This window comes from Furipterus horrens, unplaced genomic scaffold (assembly GCF_987537825.1).
Source record: "Furipterus horrens unplaced genomic scaffold, mFurHor1.1.pri manual_scaffold_10, whole genome shotgun sequence".
NCBI classification, from domain to species: Eukaryota; Metazoa; Chordata; class Mammalia; order Chiroptera; family Furipteridae; genus Furipterus; species Furipterus horrens.
This window is the reverse complement of record NW_028327180.1, coordinates 75982635-75996422: the sequence shown is the minus strand read 5'-3', so window position 1 is coordinate 75996422 and position 13788 is coordinate 75982635. Positions and strand designations below refer to the sequence as shown.

The 13788-nt window shown below is 44.4% G+C and overlaps 1 protein-coding gene across 1 annotated transcript in view; it reads right to left on the bottom strand.

Annotated features, from left to right (window-relative positions):
• KLHL3 (kelch like family member 3) overlaps positions 1–13788 on the bottom strand; it is a 114498-nt gene that overhangs the window by 42704 nt on the left and 58006 nt on the right. The window contains exon 6 of the mRNA XM_090288277.1: positions 10374–10483. Coding sequence (XP_090144403.1) covers positions 10374–10483 — 110 coding nt within the window. The remainder of the gene's footprint in view (positions 1–10373; positions 10484–13788) is intronic.

Here is a 13788-nt window from a genome sequence, read left to right as displayed (position 1 = left end):
CAGAGATTTCCAAAAAAAAAAACAATGGACCCAGGGAGAACCACACCAAGACACAGTATAATCAAAATGTCAAAAATTAAAAATAAAGAGAGAATCTTAAAAGCAGCAAGAGAGAAGAAGAGGATTATGTACAAAGCGGTCCCAATAAGACTATCAGCTGATTTCTTAAAAGAAACTCTGCAGGCAAGAAGGGACTGGCAAGAAATATTCAAAGTAATGAAAAGCAAAAACCTACAGCCACGATTACTCTATCCAGCAAAGTTGTCATTCAGAATAGAAGGGCAGAGAAAGTGCTTCCAGGACTAAGTAAAACTGAAGGAGTTCATCAGACCCAAACCACTGTTATATGAAATGTTAAAGGGATTTGTTTAGGAGAAAGAGGATAAAAACTATGAACATTAAAATGAAAAATATCACAAGAACCAACAACAGAAGCTAGGGAACCGAAACAAAGACAGACTAAGTAGGCAACGAGAGTGGGAAAAGAATTATAGGAATGGAGAACATTTTGGGGTAGGTCAGCGGGGAGGGAGAAGGGGCAAAAGGGAGGGAGATGATACAGGAATTAAGAAGCATAGTAGGAGGGAGTGGAGTCGTCGTCGTCGGCGGCGGCAGCCGTCCACCTCGAGAGACGATGGTGTAGCTTCTTAAGAGTCCATCTGCACCGCCGAGAATGGCTGTGCAGTCCGACTCGGGAGTGACATGGTATCTGTCTCCTCCCGTGTTGAATCGACATCTTGCGATGACGCTGAAGCTACAGAGCCTGGGCAGGGTAATATGGAGGGTCTGCTGTTGCCCATGCAGCAGACCCCCCCTCTCTTCGCAGCTGAAGGGTCCAAGGGAAAGACGGAGTCGATACAGCTTGGGTTCAGGTGCGCCGCAGGAGTTGCCGGTGTTGATCACAACATCAAACCGCCTTAGGGACTCCGGCTCCGGATTTTCTGTCGGGGTTTACTCCCTTAGCCTTTCCCCTGAAGAGGTATGCCGCAAGGCAGCGGAGGTTTTTTGGAGTCAGAGTTTTCCTTCTCTGATGTGCCCTGACTGGAAGATCGAACCAGCGACACTTAGCTCGCAGGCCGACGCTCAATCCACTGAGCCAAACCAGCCAGGAGGGAGTGGAGTAGACAGGAAGATATTGAGAAGAATTATATGCACAACCAATGGGCATGGACGAAGGTGGGGGACAATTGGTGGGAAGGAGGTCAATGGGTGGAATGGAACAAAGGGAAAAGAAATTGGGACAACTGTAACAGCATAATCAATAAAGCATATTAAAAAACACACACAGATGCGGGGAAAGAAGCTAATTTTGACATCAGAGGATAAACTAGGTTCCTACACATGGACAAATGTGTTGCTCAAGATTTGAGGACTAACTTTATCATTAACAGTCACAATGCAAGGCATTTTACATTCATGATCTCATTTAATCTGTCAAAATTTCAGTGATATAGGTATCATTGTTCCCATTTTACAAATGAGGAAAAATAGCATCAGAGAGGTTAGCAACTTATCCAAGGTCACACACTGCCAGGCAGTAATGAATCTGGGATATGAACTCATCTCTACCTCCAAAAACCCAAGTTCTAACCTTATGCAATATTGCACTCAGGAGGCATTAGTTGAAAAACCTAGGCAGACTCTGTGTTGAGTTGGGAAACTACATTCCTAAACCCATAATCCTAATGATACCCTCCACGCCATCCCAGGACCTCCACCCTCGGTAATCTTTTCCTTCCTAGGAATTGAGCCAACAGTATTGACCAAATCCACTGCGATGATTTTAAATCAAGAAGATAGCACTTCTGGACACCAGAATGATTCTGTCAGATTTCTGTTATTTCTTACATCAAAGCTCAAGCAAAGTTTCATTATCTATACTCCCAACTCCCTGTCACACACAACAGCAGGGACAGCTGGGAGCAGTGATGTGCTGGGGCTGGAGCTCTTCCTGTGTGTTTCTCTCCAGCCCAGCGTTTAGTGACATCACACTGGTCGTCTGCTACCAGCCTTGGTGGAAATATTTACAACATGGAAATTAGCAAATGAATCAGCAAATGAATCAGGGCTTTTAGAAATTTTTTTTTTTTTTTTTTTTTTTGGAGAGGCAGTTGTTAAATATTTACTAGCATAGCACTGATTAGGAGATTTCCTGGTCTGAAGGCTCCCTGACTCTAGAAAACCTACCCAGTTTCACTTAAGCTTTCTGACAGTATTATCAGCTTAAGGTCTTATAGGGTACTTTAAAGGTCTTCCTTGTAGTTGCTTCATTTCATACTCCCAGGGGCCCCTGTGAAGCAGCCAGAGGCACTTGCAAAAGGAAAAAGTGAGGCAGAGAGTGAGAAGGTGGCCTGCCCAACAACACCCAGTTAACTGGTGACAGGGCAGCAATTAGAGCCATTGGTTTTCGATCTACACTTTCACAGCACCCTGGACATTTCCTCCACAGCACACGTCCCAGTTTGTAGCTATATTATTTATTTGTGTATATATTTGACAAAATCGGTCCCTCATGTGATTATAAGTTCCATGAAGGCAGGGATCTTGTGTTTATCTCTTTACCAATGTTTCTCCTGTGACTAACACTCTATCTGTCATATAGAAAGCACTAAATATCTACTGAGAGAATTAATAAGTTAACCAAAGCAGGAATGACTGGGTGCATGGTTCTCTTCCTACAGCAGCACACTGCTAAGTATCTGACTTCATATCAACAACAAAAATGACAAAACAAAAACAGTGGCATTGCCTTGCCTGGATACTGTTCTTTAGCTTTCCACGGCTGCCTATAGCCAGTAAGAAGGCTTTCATTATGATTCTGCAAAGGGTAAGGAAAAGAACTGAAGCCCAGCAGTTGGCTAGGAGAAATGCCTGCTTCCGTGGCAATAATCCTACAGATGCCTGGAGCATGGCACAGGGACGGAGAATGTCTTCCAGTCTACGTGACAGACTGAGCTGACTTGGAAGGAATGTTCCCCAAAGCTCCAAACACAAGAAAATGACCTTATTACCAACAAAACAAAACAAAACAAAACCCATTTGAGCCACGCTCAAAAGCAAAAGAGAAATGCCCAAGTGTTTTAAATAAAAAGGCGTTCAAGTCTGGGAGCTGAGTGGAAGTTGAGGCCAGGACGGCTCACAGGCCCATGCAGGTCAGACAGGGCTTTAATAGATCAGAACTGGCAGCCCGTCAGGTTGAGTGCCTCAGCCACAGGCTCCTTGTGGACAGTGTTGCCCAGCTGTAAAACTGGGACTACATGAACTCCACCCACCTGCTACAGGAAGGGGTAGGGAAGCTTGCCATCTCCTGTGTCCTTGGAAGTAAAAAAACTTCACCTTCAAGAAATGGAAATCCCAGGTTCACGCCACATACAGGTGTGGGGTGTGAATTGACATTATCCAGTGGTAAAGGGGATACTCAAGACGAAAAACAATTTAAAAAACTGTTTCTAAACCAGTAAACCTGCCCCATAGAGACATTTCCACAGCCTAGGGCAACCCAGACCCCCATGTTATAACACCCTCTGAAGATGGCCTCACAATCAAAAAGTATAGATCAGTAATGAAACCAAATGTCAAAAGAAAAAATTAACAGATGCAATAAACTGTAGAAAATTTGGGCAACCAAAAAAAGGCAGCCTCAAGACTACTCTCTATAATGTGCTCTTAGGAATTCTAGGGACAGGACACATTCTGTAGTAAAGGGGTCCTCGGAGGACATTAGCCTGCGGAACACCTCATACACATCCATACATACCCCCAAATACTCTTTAGAGATTACAAAGTTCATTAACATATAAAGGCTCTGAAGAGTCCTGCAGTTTCTTATCCTGGTTTCTTTGTTTAGTCACTGTCTCCTTAACGTTTCTGACCTGAGAACTTCGTTTTTTTAACCTAAACACCTAGAAACCTCTCACAGCAATGTAATTTCACAGCACATGACTGGGTAACACTGACCTAGAGAAGGAAGTCTTCACTCCTAATCCTCTCTACAGACCCCTACTTCATCCTCAGCCTCACCTCCCAACAGCCCCCTCAAACACCTGGATTCTCATCACTCAGTTTACTTTCCCCCAAGTAAAATCCAAACTTCCTACAATTCCTTCAGCTGGAATAGCTTTCCAAAATCCTACTCTCCTTCTCCAAGGTTGTGCTTAAAAATTCCCTTTTTTATAAGTCCTTCCCACACAACAATCTGGAATAAAATACTCCAGGGTGCTTTCCTGGAACTTTGATTACAGGCAACTACTTCTCTCAACCACATATATGGATACCTGTCTGCCCATCAGGCTCTTCTTACATGGTAATGACAGTGTCACTCACCTCTGTCTCTGTCTCCCCACTGGGGTGGGGCATGCATTAATAAAGAGTTGGGACCTGAGAGGCAGACACAGTCAGCTTCAATCCATGGAGTTGTCTATTGTTAACATGCCTTAGTTTTCTCCTCTACAAAATGGAGACAATAACCTCTGCCTTGTGAGCTGTTGTTAAGAATCAGAAATGATCGATGAAACAGTATACTGGACAAAAAGAAGTCAGCACAAAAACATATATACACCAGTGTTTTATTTATATTAAAAGTTCAAAAACTGGCAAAACTATGAGAAGTCAAAATAGTTGCTATGCTTCTCGGGGAGGGAGTAGTGACTGGACTAGGAGGGAGTTCTGAGGTTCTATTTCTTGATCTAGGTACTAGTTATGTGAGAGTTTCACATATATATCGTCGGCAGCCGTCCGTCTCGAGAGACGATGGTGTAGCTTCTTAAGAGTCTATCTGCACCGCCGAGAATGGCTGTGCAGTCCGACTCGGGAGTGACACGGTATCTATCTCCTCCCGTGTTGAATCGACATCTTGCGATGAAGCTACAGAGCCTGGGCAGGGTGATATGGAGGGTCTGCTGTTGCCCATGCAGCAGACTCTCCCTCTCTTCGCAGCTGAAGGATCCAAGGGAAAGACGGAGTCAATACAGCTTGGCTTCAGGTGCGCCGCAGGAGTTGCCGGTGTTGACTACAACGTCAAACCGCCTTAGGGACTCCGGCTCCGGATTTTCTGTCGGGGTTTACTCCCTTAGCCTTTCCCCTGAAGAGGTATGCCGCAAGGAGCGGAGGTTTTTTGGAATCAGAGTTTTCCTTCTCTGATGTGCCCTGACTGGAAGATCGAACCAGCGACACTTAGCTCGCAGGCCGACGCTCAACCCACTGAGCCAAACCAGCCAGGGTACACACATATATATATATATATATATATATATATATATGTGTGTGTGTGTGAAATATACCTAAAAAACAGTGGGCAGTCAAAGTAGATTTTTGGTCATAGTGTTGTGGTATTCCACTCTTAAATGCTTAGTGAATTACATTCTCCAAAGAACAGTAAGAAGAGTAATGCTGAGGAGGGACCCCTGCATCAGATCATTGTTTGCAGGCTAAGAAGTTGTCATCTCTAATGCTGACCTCAGAGAAAAGCAGGGCTACTGACCACTCAGCCTAGGCCTAAGGTGTACTGCTTAGTCACGGGCTAACACCTAGTCAGCAAGCGTTCAAGCCCAGCCTACTGGCCAAGGAGCTCCAGCCTGTATATCCCACACCTACCACTGGCTGGAGAGGCTAGGAATTCAGACAGGAGAGAATGCAACATTAATGATCCTGGGAGACAGGATCCAATCCCTCCCAGGAGATAAGATATCAGAATTTGGTCCCTGATCACAGTTTTTGGAGGTAACAGTAGTGTGATCATACAGAGAGAAAGTAACCTACCCTTGACACTTACCTAACTTTTCAAGAGACTTAAAGAGTTTCTTCCTGACCAGTGTTCCAGATGTGGGCCTTTTCCCCATTAGCACTCACTCTGAAAACCTCAATAGTATTTCATAAGAAGACATGGAATCCTTGAGGAGCAGAAGCATAGTTACCAGCTGAGAGAGCAAAGAGTCAGAAAAGCCCGGTAACCAGCAATTCAGTGGCAAATCTGCACTGAAACTCAGCGGGCATCTCTCCTCTCCTCAGACGGAGTTTGTCCCAGAAGGCTGCTTACCCTTCCCTGGACCATTAAGGGTGTTCATGAGAGTCTCAAAGGGGAATACAAGGAACAGGCTATCTGTTCACAGGCTTAGCTCTGACCCAGTGGCCCCACCCCACCCCAAGCAGAAGAATCAGGTGATGGGAGCTGCTTTCTTTCTGTTTTCCCCCTGTCTTGGAGTGGGGTGCAGGGGGAAGGTCCTACCCAAAGAACTAGTGATTTTGTTACGCCTACCAGATCCTTTTGTTTTCTCTCAAATAATAAGAATTTTAAAACAAAAACTACATGAGGGGAAACCAGGAGAAAAAAGGGCAAAGATCCATGCCCTCCTCCAACCTCTAGTTCCCACATTTTCCCCTATTCTCTGGGAAAATGTTAAAATTATTCCCATAACCTCAGCTGGCTCAGGGCAGAGTCCAGCCCCGATCTGCCTCTTCACTCCCTCAGAGAATGTGTGCTCAGCATCTCCGGAGCCTCTGTGTCAGACACTGTGAATGACACCAAGATGGCTCGGTACCCTCGCAACCCTCACTGAGTGTGAGTACAGCAGAGGAGGTAAGGAGTGGGCGAAAACAAGTGATGGTGGGGGAAGAACAGTACCTGAGCCATGGGAAAAGCCCAACAGGGCTGAAGTTGCTGGGCACACTGGAGCCAAGAGGCCACTGCCACTCTCTGCCCCTCCTAGGCACCAAACCTCAGGCCACACAGCCACCCAGATCAGTGTGGGCTCTACAAAAAGCTTCCCCTTGAGAAAGACCCCAGGCAGAGTTAGTAGTAGTAGTGGTAGTGGTACCACTAGTAGTATAGCAGTGATAATCATATCTTACAGTAATAATACTCCATATGTGCTAAGAATTTTTCATGTATTATCTGATTTCAACTTCAGAACAACTCTATAAGATATACACTACACTCTCATTACTCCGCTTTTATGATGAGAAAATGGAGACTTTATTAAAGAGGCTTTTCATTCATTCATTCAACAAGTATCTTTTTGTGTGCATACCATGAACCCATACAAAATCTCTGACTGCATTTGGTGCATACATTCTGGTTGGGAGATAAATAACTTGCCCAAGGTCACTCAGCTTGTCAAAGCAGTGGAGCCAGGATTCAAAGTCAGCCACTCTGACTGTAGAACCGATACTTTCACACTCCCAGTGAGCAAACTGCCCGGGCCTGGCCATTGTCATTTCTAACCATCATTAACACTAAGATATCACATTTCCTCTATTTTAAGATGCACAGTTTTTTTCATATTTTAATATCTAAAATCTGGCTGCATTTTTTAATTTATGTTGAGAGAAACCTGTATGCTGTAGGCAAAGAGGTAAGTCATAATGTGACTAATATTGCTGTTCAAGTGTGGATTTAGCTGAATACAAGTTATTTGATTACCAACGCAACTGGGTTTTGTGCAAAGTTAATATTGAATGCAGTTGAATTTTAGCTTAAATTAAGATCACTGATATTACTTCAAGTACACTCCAATAAGTTCACTATAAAGCAATGTTGAAAGAAAAAGCTATTGTATACACTAGAGATTGCCAATCACAAGCAATATAATTAAAGGGAGTACAAATGACCAAATCTCCTAGAACAGATCACAGAATTTTCAGTCTAAAACACTCGCATCCAGATGATGAACATCTAGTCGTCAAAGCCTTCCAGACATTTAACTTACAGCAACATGTGCTCAGTTAAGGGGAAATAAAACCATGTGTTTTGACAAAGAGAAAATGCAGGCCAAATTCCACTATAGTTTGGTAAGCCTCAAAATTATTCTGCCAACCTTTAAAGGTATCAAAGGGATCAAGATCATGAATAATCTACTTCCTGAAAAGCAGTACATATCTCGGAAGTTACACAAAACTGAGAACCAACATGATAAACAATTCCTTTAATGTGAAAAATTCCTACACTTCAACTCTGATTACACAGAACGAGCAACTCTTATGTAAGCATATGAATAAATAAGAGCCACTATCATCAATTTTTTAAGAGTGTAGATTTAATGTAATGCTTCTTTGTTTCTGGAAATATAAAATTAATTCCATGGCTTATTTCACCATTATCAATGGCAAAATTGATACCATTACCATTATCAATAAGTGCCTCAAAATCATGGTAATCACAATGACAAATGCCACTTATTACTCTCCTGCCAAACATTATATTTGCTGTTTTATACCCATTATGTCTGATACTCATGGCAACTCTATAAGAGAGGTACTCCTACTATTCCCATTTTACACATAAGGAAACTAAGGTTCAAAGAGACCAGTGACTTCTCCAGGTCATACAGCCAGTAAGCATCAAGGAGAGCATGGAAACAGGTCTGCCTGAGTCCAAACTACAAGTTGCCTTTCCCTGCTAGCAGCCCTGCTCCACCCCTGCCCTGGCATAGCCAAGCATAGATAAGTCCTCCCCCGAATAAAACTTACTATGATCCTACAGGATGGGCCAACATGAATTCAAGGTAGCAGAGTCCCCCCTCTCAACCCAAATCTCCCCCCACAAGTTGATACAAATGCTGCTGTTTTATTATTCCTTCCATTTTTTCCAAACTACGCTTGTGGACATGTTCAAGCAGGCCCCCAACTGACAAACTGCCTCAACGCTCAGTTAGCCAACCAACTGACTAGTTCATTCCTTCAAACTGTGCCAATTTGGTAGCACAATCCAGATAAGACATTAAACAGGCTTGGCAAGAAAAAAGGGAGTCTGCTCTATAGCTGGGAGCCTTTGGCCTGACCAGAGGCATTCTCTTCCCCTGGAGGTGCTGTTTCACATCAGTTAAAGGAAGTAGAGGCCTCCTAGAGCCTAAGGAAGAGTTGAGATTATTGTGCTAGTCACCTTCTAGAGATCTCTCTGAAACCTCAGGGCAGCTCACAGTTCCAGTGCACAACTGCTTTTCTTCTTGATCAAGCTTCTGCAAGACAGACAGGGCCTGTGAACTTCACCTCATTCTCCAGACATATGCCTTTGGACTTCGTTTTATCTTCCATTTAAAACCCTTTCAAGGGCTTTCCCTTAAACATTCCCTCAGGAAAGGACCTCAAGCTTTGACCCTAAGAGTGGACTAGGACAATTCAAGAAACAGGTACTGAGCATCTCTGAGGATACAGAGATGAATAAAATGTGAACCACCACCCCACCCCACCCCCACCATCAAGGAACTCACAGTTGACTGAAGGAGGAAAGACCAGGTCAGAATTAACTTCAATAAAAAGCAGAACAAGGTGAGTTATCTTGGAACACCGAATAAGAAGAACTTAATTCCAGATGCAAGATCAATAATAAAGTCAGCTAACACTGTCTGAACACCTACTAGATACCAGATATGACATGAAACATTTTACAACTTTTATCCCATTTCATGCCTACAACCACTCTATGGAACAGGGTATCTTCACTTTATAAACGAGGAAACAGATAGAGAAGCAAAGTATATTATCCAAGGTCATACAACTAAGTTGCAAATACTAGAAATGAGATTTGGACCCGGGTGGGTTATGTTATTTTCAGTTCAAAAGACTACATTTCCTGAAGCAAAGAAATTCTTCCTGGTAATAGCAGAATCTAAACTGGCTTGGAATTCAACCAGGTGAAGGTGGATGGGGAGAATACTCCAGTCAGAGGGTCACCAAGAGGGAAGGCCTGGCAGTAGGAAAGATGAGCAGTCACGGGTCAGCTAGAGCAGTGGACAGAAGTCAAGCTTCCAACACAAAGGAAGTGGGGAACTGGGTGTCAAGATCCCTGGGTTCTAGTCCTTGCATGGCCACTGACTAACTGTGTGACCTTCAGCAGTTCCTCTCCCCTCTCTGAACTTCAATTTCATCATTAGTAAGAATTCCAAACCCCTATTGGAATAGATGTTCCCAAAGGTCTGCTCTGGCATAAATGCTCAATGATACTCACAAGAGGCCATGTGGGATGGTGATTGAGACCAGGTGACAGGAAGACCCCAGCTCTGCAGTGACCAGCTGAGTGACCTGGGATAAGCTAATTAACTCCTCTGAGCCTCACTTTTCCTCATCTGTAATGTGGGGACAATGGTAATGCCTGCTTCACAGGGCTATGGTGAAGGCTTAGTGAACTGAAGGACATAAAGCACTCAGCAAAGTGCTTGACAAACTGTAAATGTTCAGTAAATGAAAGCAGCTTTGTCACCATCATCATCACCGCCATTATTTCTTCTGTCCAGGGTCCAGAAAGTGAAGTTAGTAGTCAAGGATCAGAAGGCTTTTTTAAATTTACAGATATAAAAAACAAGCTCTCAGAACAGGTCTCACTAAACCACACGACTACCTCACACATGAGGCTCCTGTTTCACCAAGGGGCCACATCATACCTTCTCTTCTGAGGAAACAGTCAGCTTGTCACTGGATATCAAGCTGCACACCTGGTCCAGACTTAGGCTAAGAAATTCTTCCCCCAGCATCACCTCTGGAAAGTGCTGCTCTGTTTCAACAAAACAAAAAAGAAAGAAAGAAAGCAGAAGTTCAGAAAACAAAGTTATAAAACACTCCTACCCTGCCATGAACCAAGGCCACGACAATACGAGAGATTCAGAGAGGAGTCCTGGGGGTTTTGCGGGGAGGTGCAAGGCAGGGGGTGAGCCAGAGAGGCTGAGAGAAAGACAGCAGCAAAGGCATCCCCCTGTGAGATCCTCTGTCCTGAACATCGACACAGATGAAAATGGGGCAGAGAGAGAGAAGGTTCTATTTTTTCTGTACTCCATGAGATTAATAATGGTGTTGCAGAAATGCCGCACTGGGACCTGCCTACTTAATTGAGCTCATTTCCCCTCCAGGCACAAGCTGGCAGAGTTGCAGACAGTGCCCCCTGCAGCTCAGCCAAACAAAAGTGGGTCACAATTGCTGTGTGGCTGGAAGTCTCTGGGGCTCTGGTAGAAAGTCAACATTAGAAGGCTGGCAGAAGGAGTCATCCTTTCTTGTCCAAAGTCAAGTCTTAACTATAGTGAGCCTCTGGTTCACAAGGAGGCCCAACCAAGCATCCGTTCCAATGTGGTGACAACACACCTGGCCTCGCCACCATTGGGAACAATCCACGACAGCCAGCCTGGGAGGCCGTTAAAATGCAGGAGAATTTGGGGACAGCTGGCACAAGACAAACCCAACTAAGGTCTACACAGGGAAATGCCAAGGACAATTCCCACCCTGACCCTTGCCCAGGCCATCTCCTGTATTACAGAGGCAGTGAAATGTCAGTAAAAGAGCATGCAGTTCAGAAAGAAGAAACCAAGATTCAAATCCTGGCCTTGCCATTTGAGGACTGTCTCCTTGAGCCAATGGCATCATCTCCCTGAGTCTCATGTGTGAAATGGGGACAAAACCACTTGTCTTGCCTTCGTCCCATGCTCTGGTGGCAAAGGGACTATGAAAGTGTTTTGCAAGCTACGCCAAGGTGAGCAGGCCTAAGCGCTGACAGTTTCTGGGCAGCAGGTCCTGGAGATGACAGGATCCTTTGTCATTTGGCCCACTCCTTGCTCCTTTTTCAGTTCTCTCACAATCTGCACCATCGCCTTAAGGAACATCTGTTCCCCTTGCTCTCCAGGCCTCCCCCCTTCCTTCTTTGGTGGCCCCTTTCTGGCCAGTAGCTTTTGGAAGGCTACACCTCCCAGTTCCCACTCAGGGCTTCGCCCACTTGGTCTGGCCCACTCAACTGAGATTCAGAGACCCTCCGCCCCGAGAGACTACTGAAACGTCATCTCTGCTGTAGCCGCACAATGGAAAGGAAAATCGCAGCACGCTAAGCCCCTCTCCCACAATCATCAGCCTCCTAAGAAACAAAGAATATTTCCATAGGGCAGGTCTAGATTTATCCTGTGGGCCTGTGTTCATGAAACTGAAGTGTAAAAACTGCTCACATACATTTCTATCTAAAAAAGAAATCCAATTGTATAAATATTTTATACTAAAACAGATGACATAGTTTATAAATAAACATACGTATATCAGAGGCAAAAAAAAAAAAGAATATTTAAATCATTTATTGCAAAAATCATTCTTAATTTTGTGTTGAAACAATTCAGACCCAAATAATTCCCATATACCCTTCATCCAGAGTCCCTAAATGTTAATAAGTTATTCTCAAACGTCAGGTTATAAACAACCTTTTCCAGTTTCACTAGACAAAACGGGTTCCCCACTTGCTCCCCCACCAGCCCAGTGACATCATTGAGCCGACAATTAAAGCCTGTCCATCCTGAGGTTCAGGAATATTTGCACATAACAAAAGATTTAGAAGTCAGATGCTTTATGAAGGGAAGCAGCTGTCATGAAACAAGAAGCTGGTCTTGCTTCTCTATATGTGAACAGGAAAAAGCCTTTAGTTTAAAGCTTACATTTTAGGTGAGACATGCAAAAGAACTTCCAATGGGAATTTTAAAGACTAGATAGTATTATTTTTAAAGTGTTCATTCCTAAAGATTTTAAAATAAAAGCAAGCGAACAATCTTCTTTGGGAGCCATTCTTGGCCTGGAGGCTGGGAAAGTAACGAGATTCTCCCAAATGCCCTTTTTAGTCCAAGAAATCTTTGGACCAGAGTCCTACGTTTGTTGGCAGCACCCAAGAAATTGGAAAAGCCATCAGCAAACCAACACAAAGTGCAGGACATCAAGGCTCTGTGGACCAGCCAAGGCCGAGCTCAGCAGGAGAGTCAGGTAAACCAGGACCAACATCCCTGCGACCCAGAGCCACACTCAGCCTTCCTGCCTTTATCTAAGGCTGATCCAAAACCTGACATTTAGAGGAAAGAAGAGTGAAGAGAACAGGAGATGAAAGAGTAAAATTCTGGGCTGTGAAAATTCTTCCTCACAGCTCATAAAGCTGAAAGTAGGTGGGATGGATTTTGAAAAGGAAGAAAATGGAAGTGCAGTGACGCATATTCCAGGTGGCTTGATGAACAAACCAGAAATTCTCAAAGATAAATCAAAGCAAAAGCCAGTCAGCCTCCCACACCTTCCCACCTCTCCCCCTCTGGGGCACTGCAGGATTTGAATCTAGGTCCCTTCTTCTGATGCAGGCTGCTGCTTTGCCCATCCGGACCCTCCACTGAAATCCCTACAGAAAGCCTCCCAGGAAGCAGCGTTCGGTGGGGTGGGGATAACACGGGAGTTAATGAGCAGCAAGCAGTCTCCTCACTCAGGGCTGCCAACCCAGAACCCTGGACATTTGCAGGGCATGAGCAGGAAGAGACAAAGCAGGGGAGCAAAGAGGAAACATTTCCTTCCTCCCTTCAATCTGGAGAGACAGGGCTAAGACCCCAGAGTCAGGGGACTCCAGTCCTCTTTCCGTTAGCAGCACTCAAGAAACAACAAGAGAGATAAAACAGGAGAAGGATGTTGTGACCAACTCTATTTCCTGGGAAGCAGGAGTTCTCCAGAAGACTTCATACTCAGCTCTCTTGCCAGCTGCTTCCCAGAAAGAACCCATACTGCTCCCAGAAGATACACCTCCCTAAGGAAGCTTCTCCCTTTAACACTTGTTGGTCGGTTGGTTGGTTGGTTTGGGGATTTTTTGTTTGCTTCGCTCTGTTGTTAATGTATGAAGGGAGAATGTAATGAAGAGCTGAGGCCGAGTCTGAAGATCTGGGTTCAGTCCTAACTCCACCTCTTACAGGCACTTCATTCCAGGTTTTGTCTTCATCATCCATAAAATGGAACCATAATACCTCAACTAGGTCACAAGGTTTTGAAGTTTGAAGACAATAATATTAGCCCATTTAAAGATCTTTAAGAAGC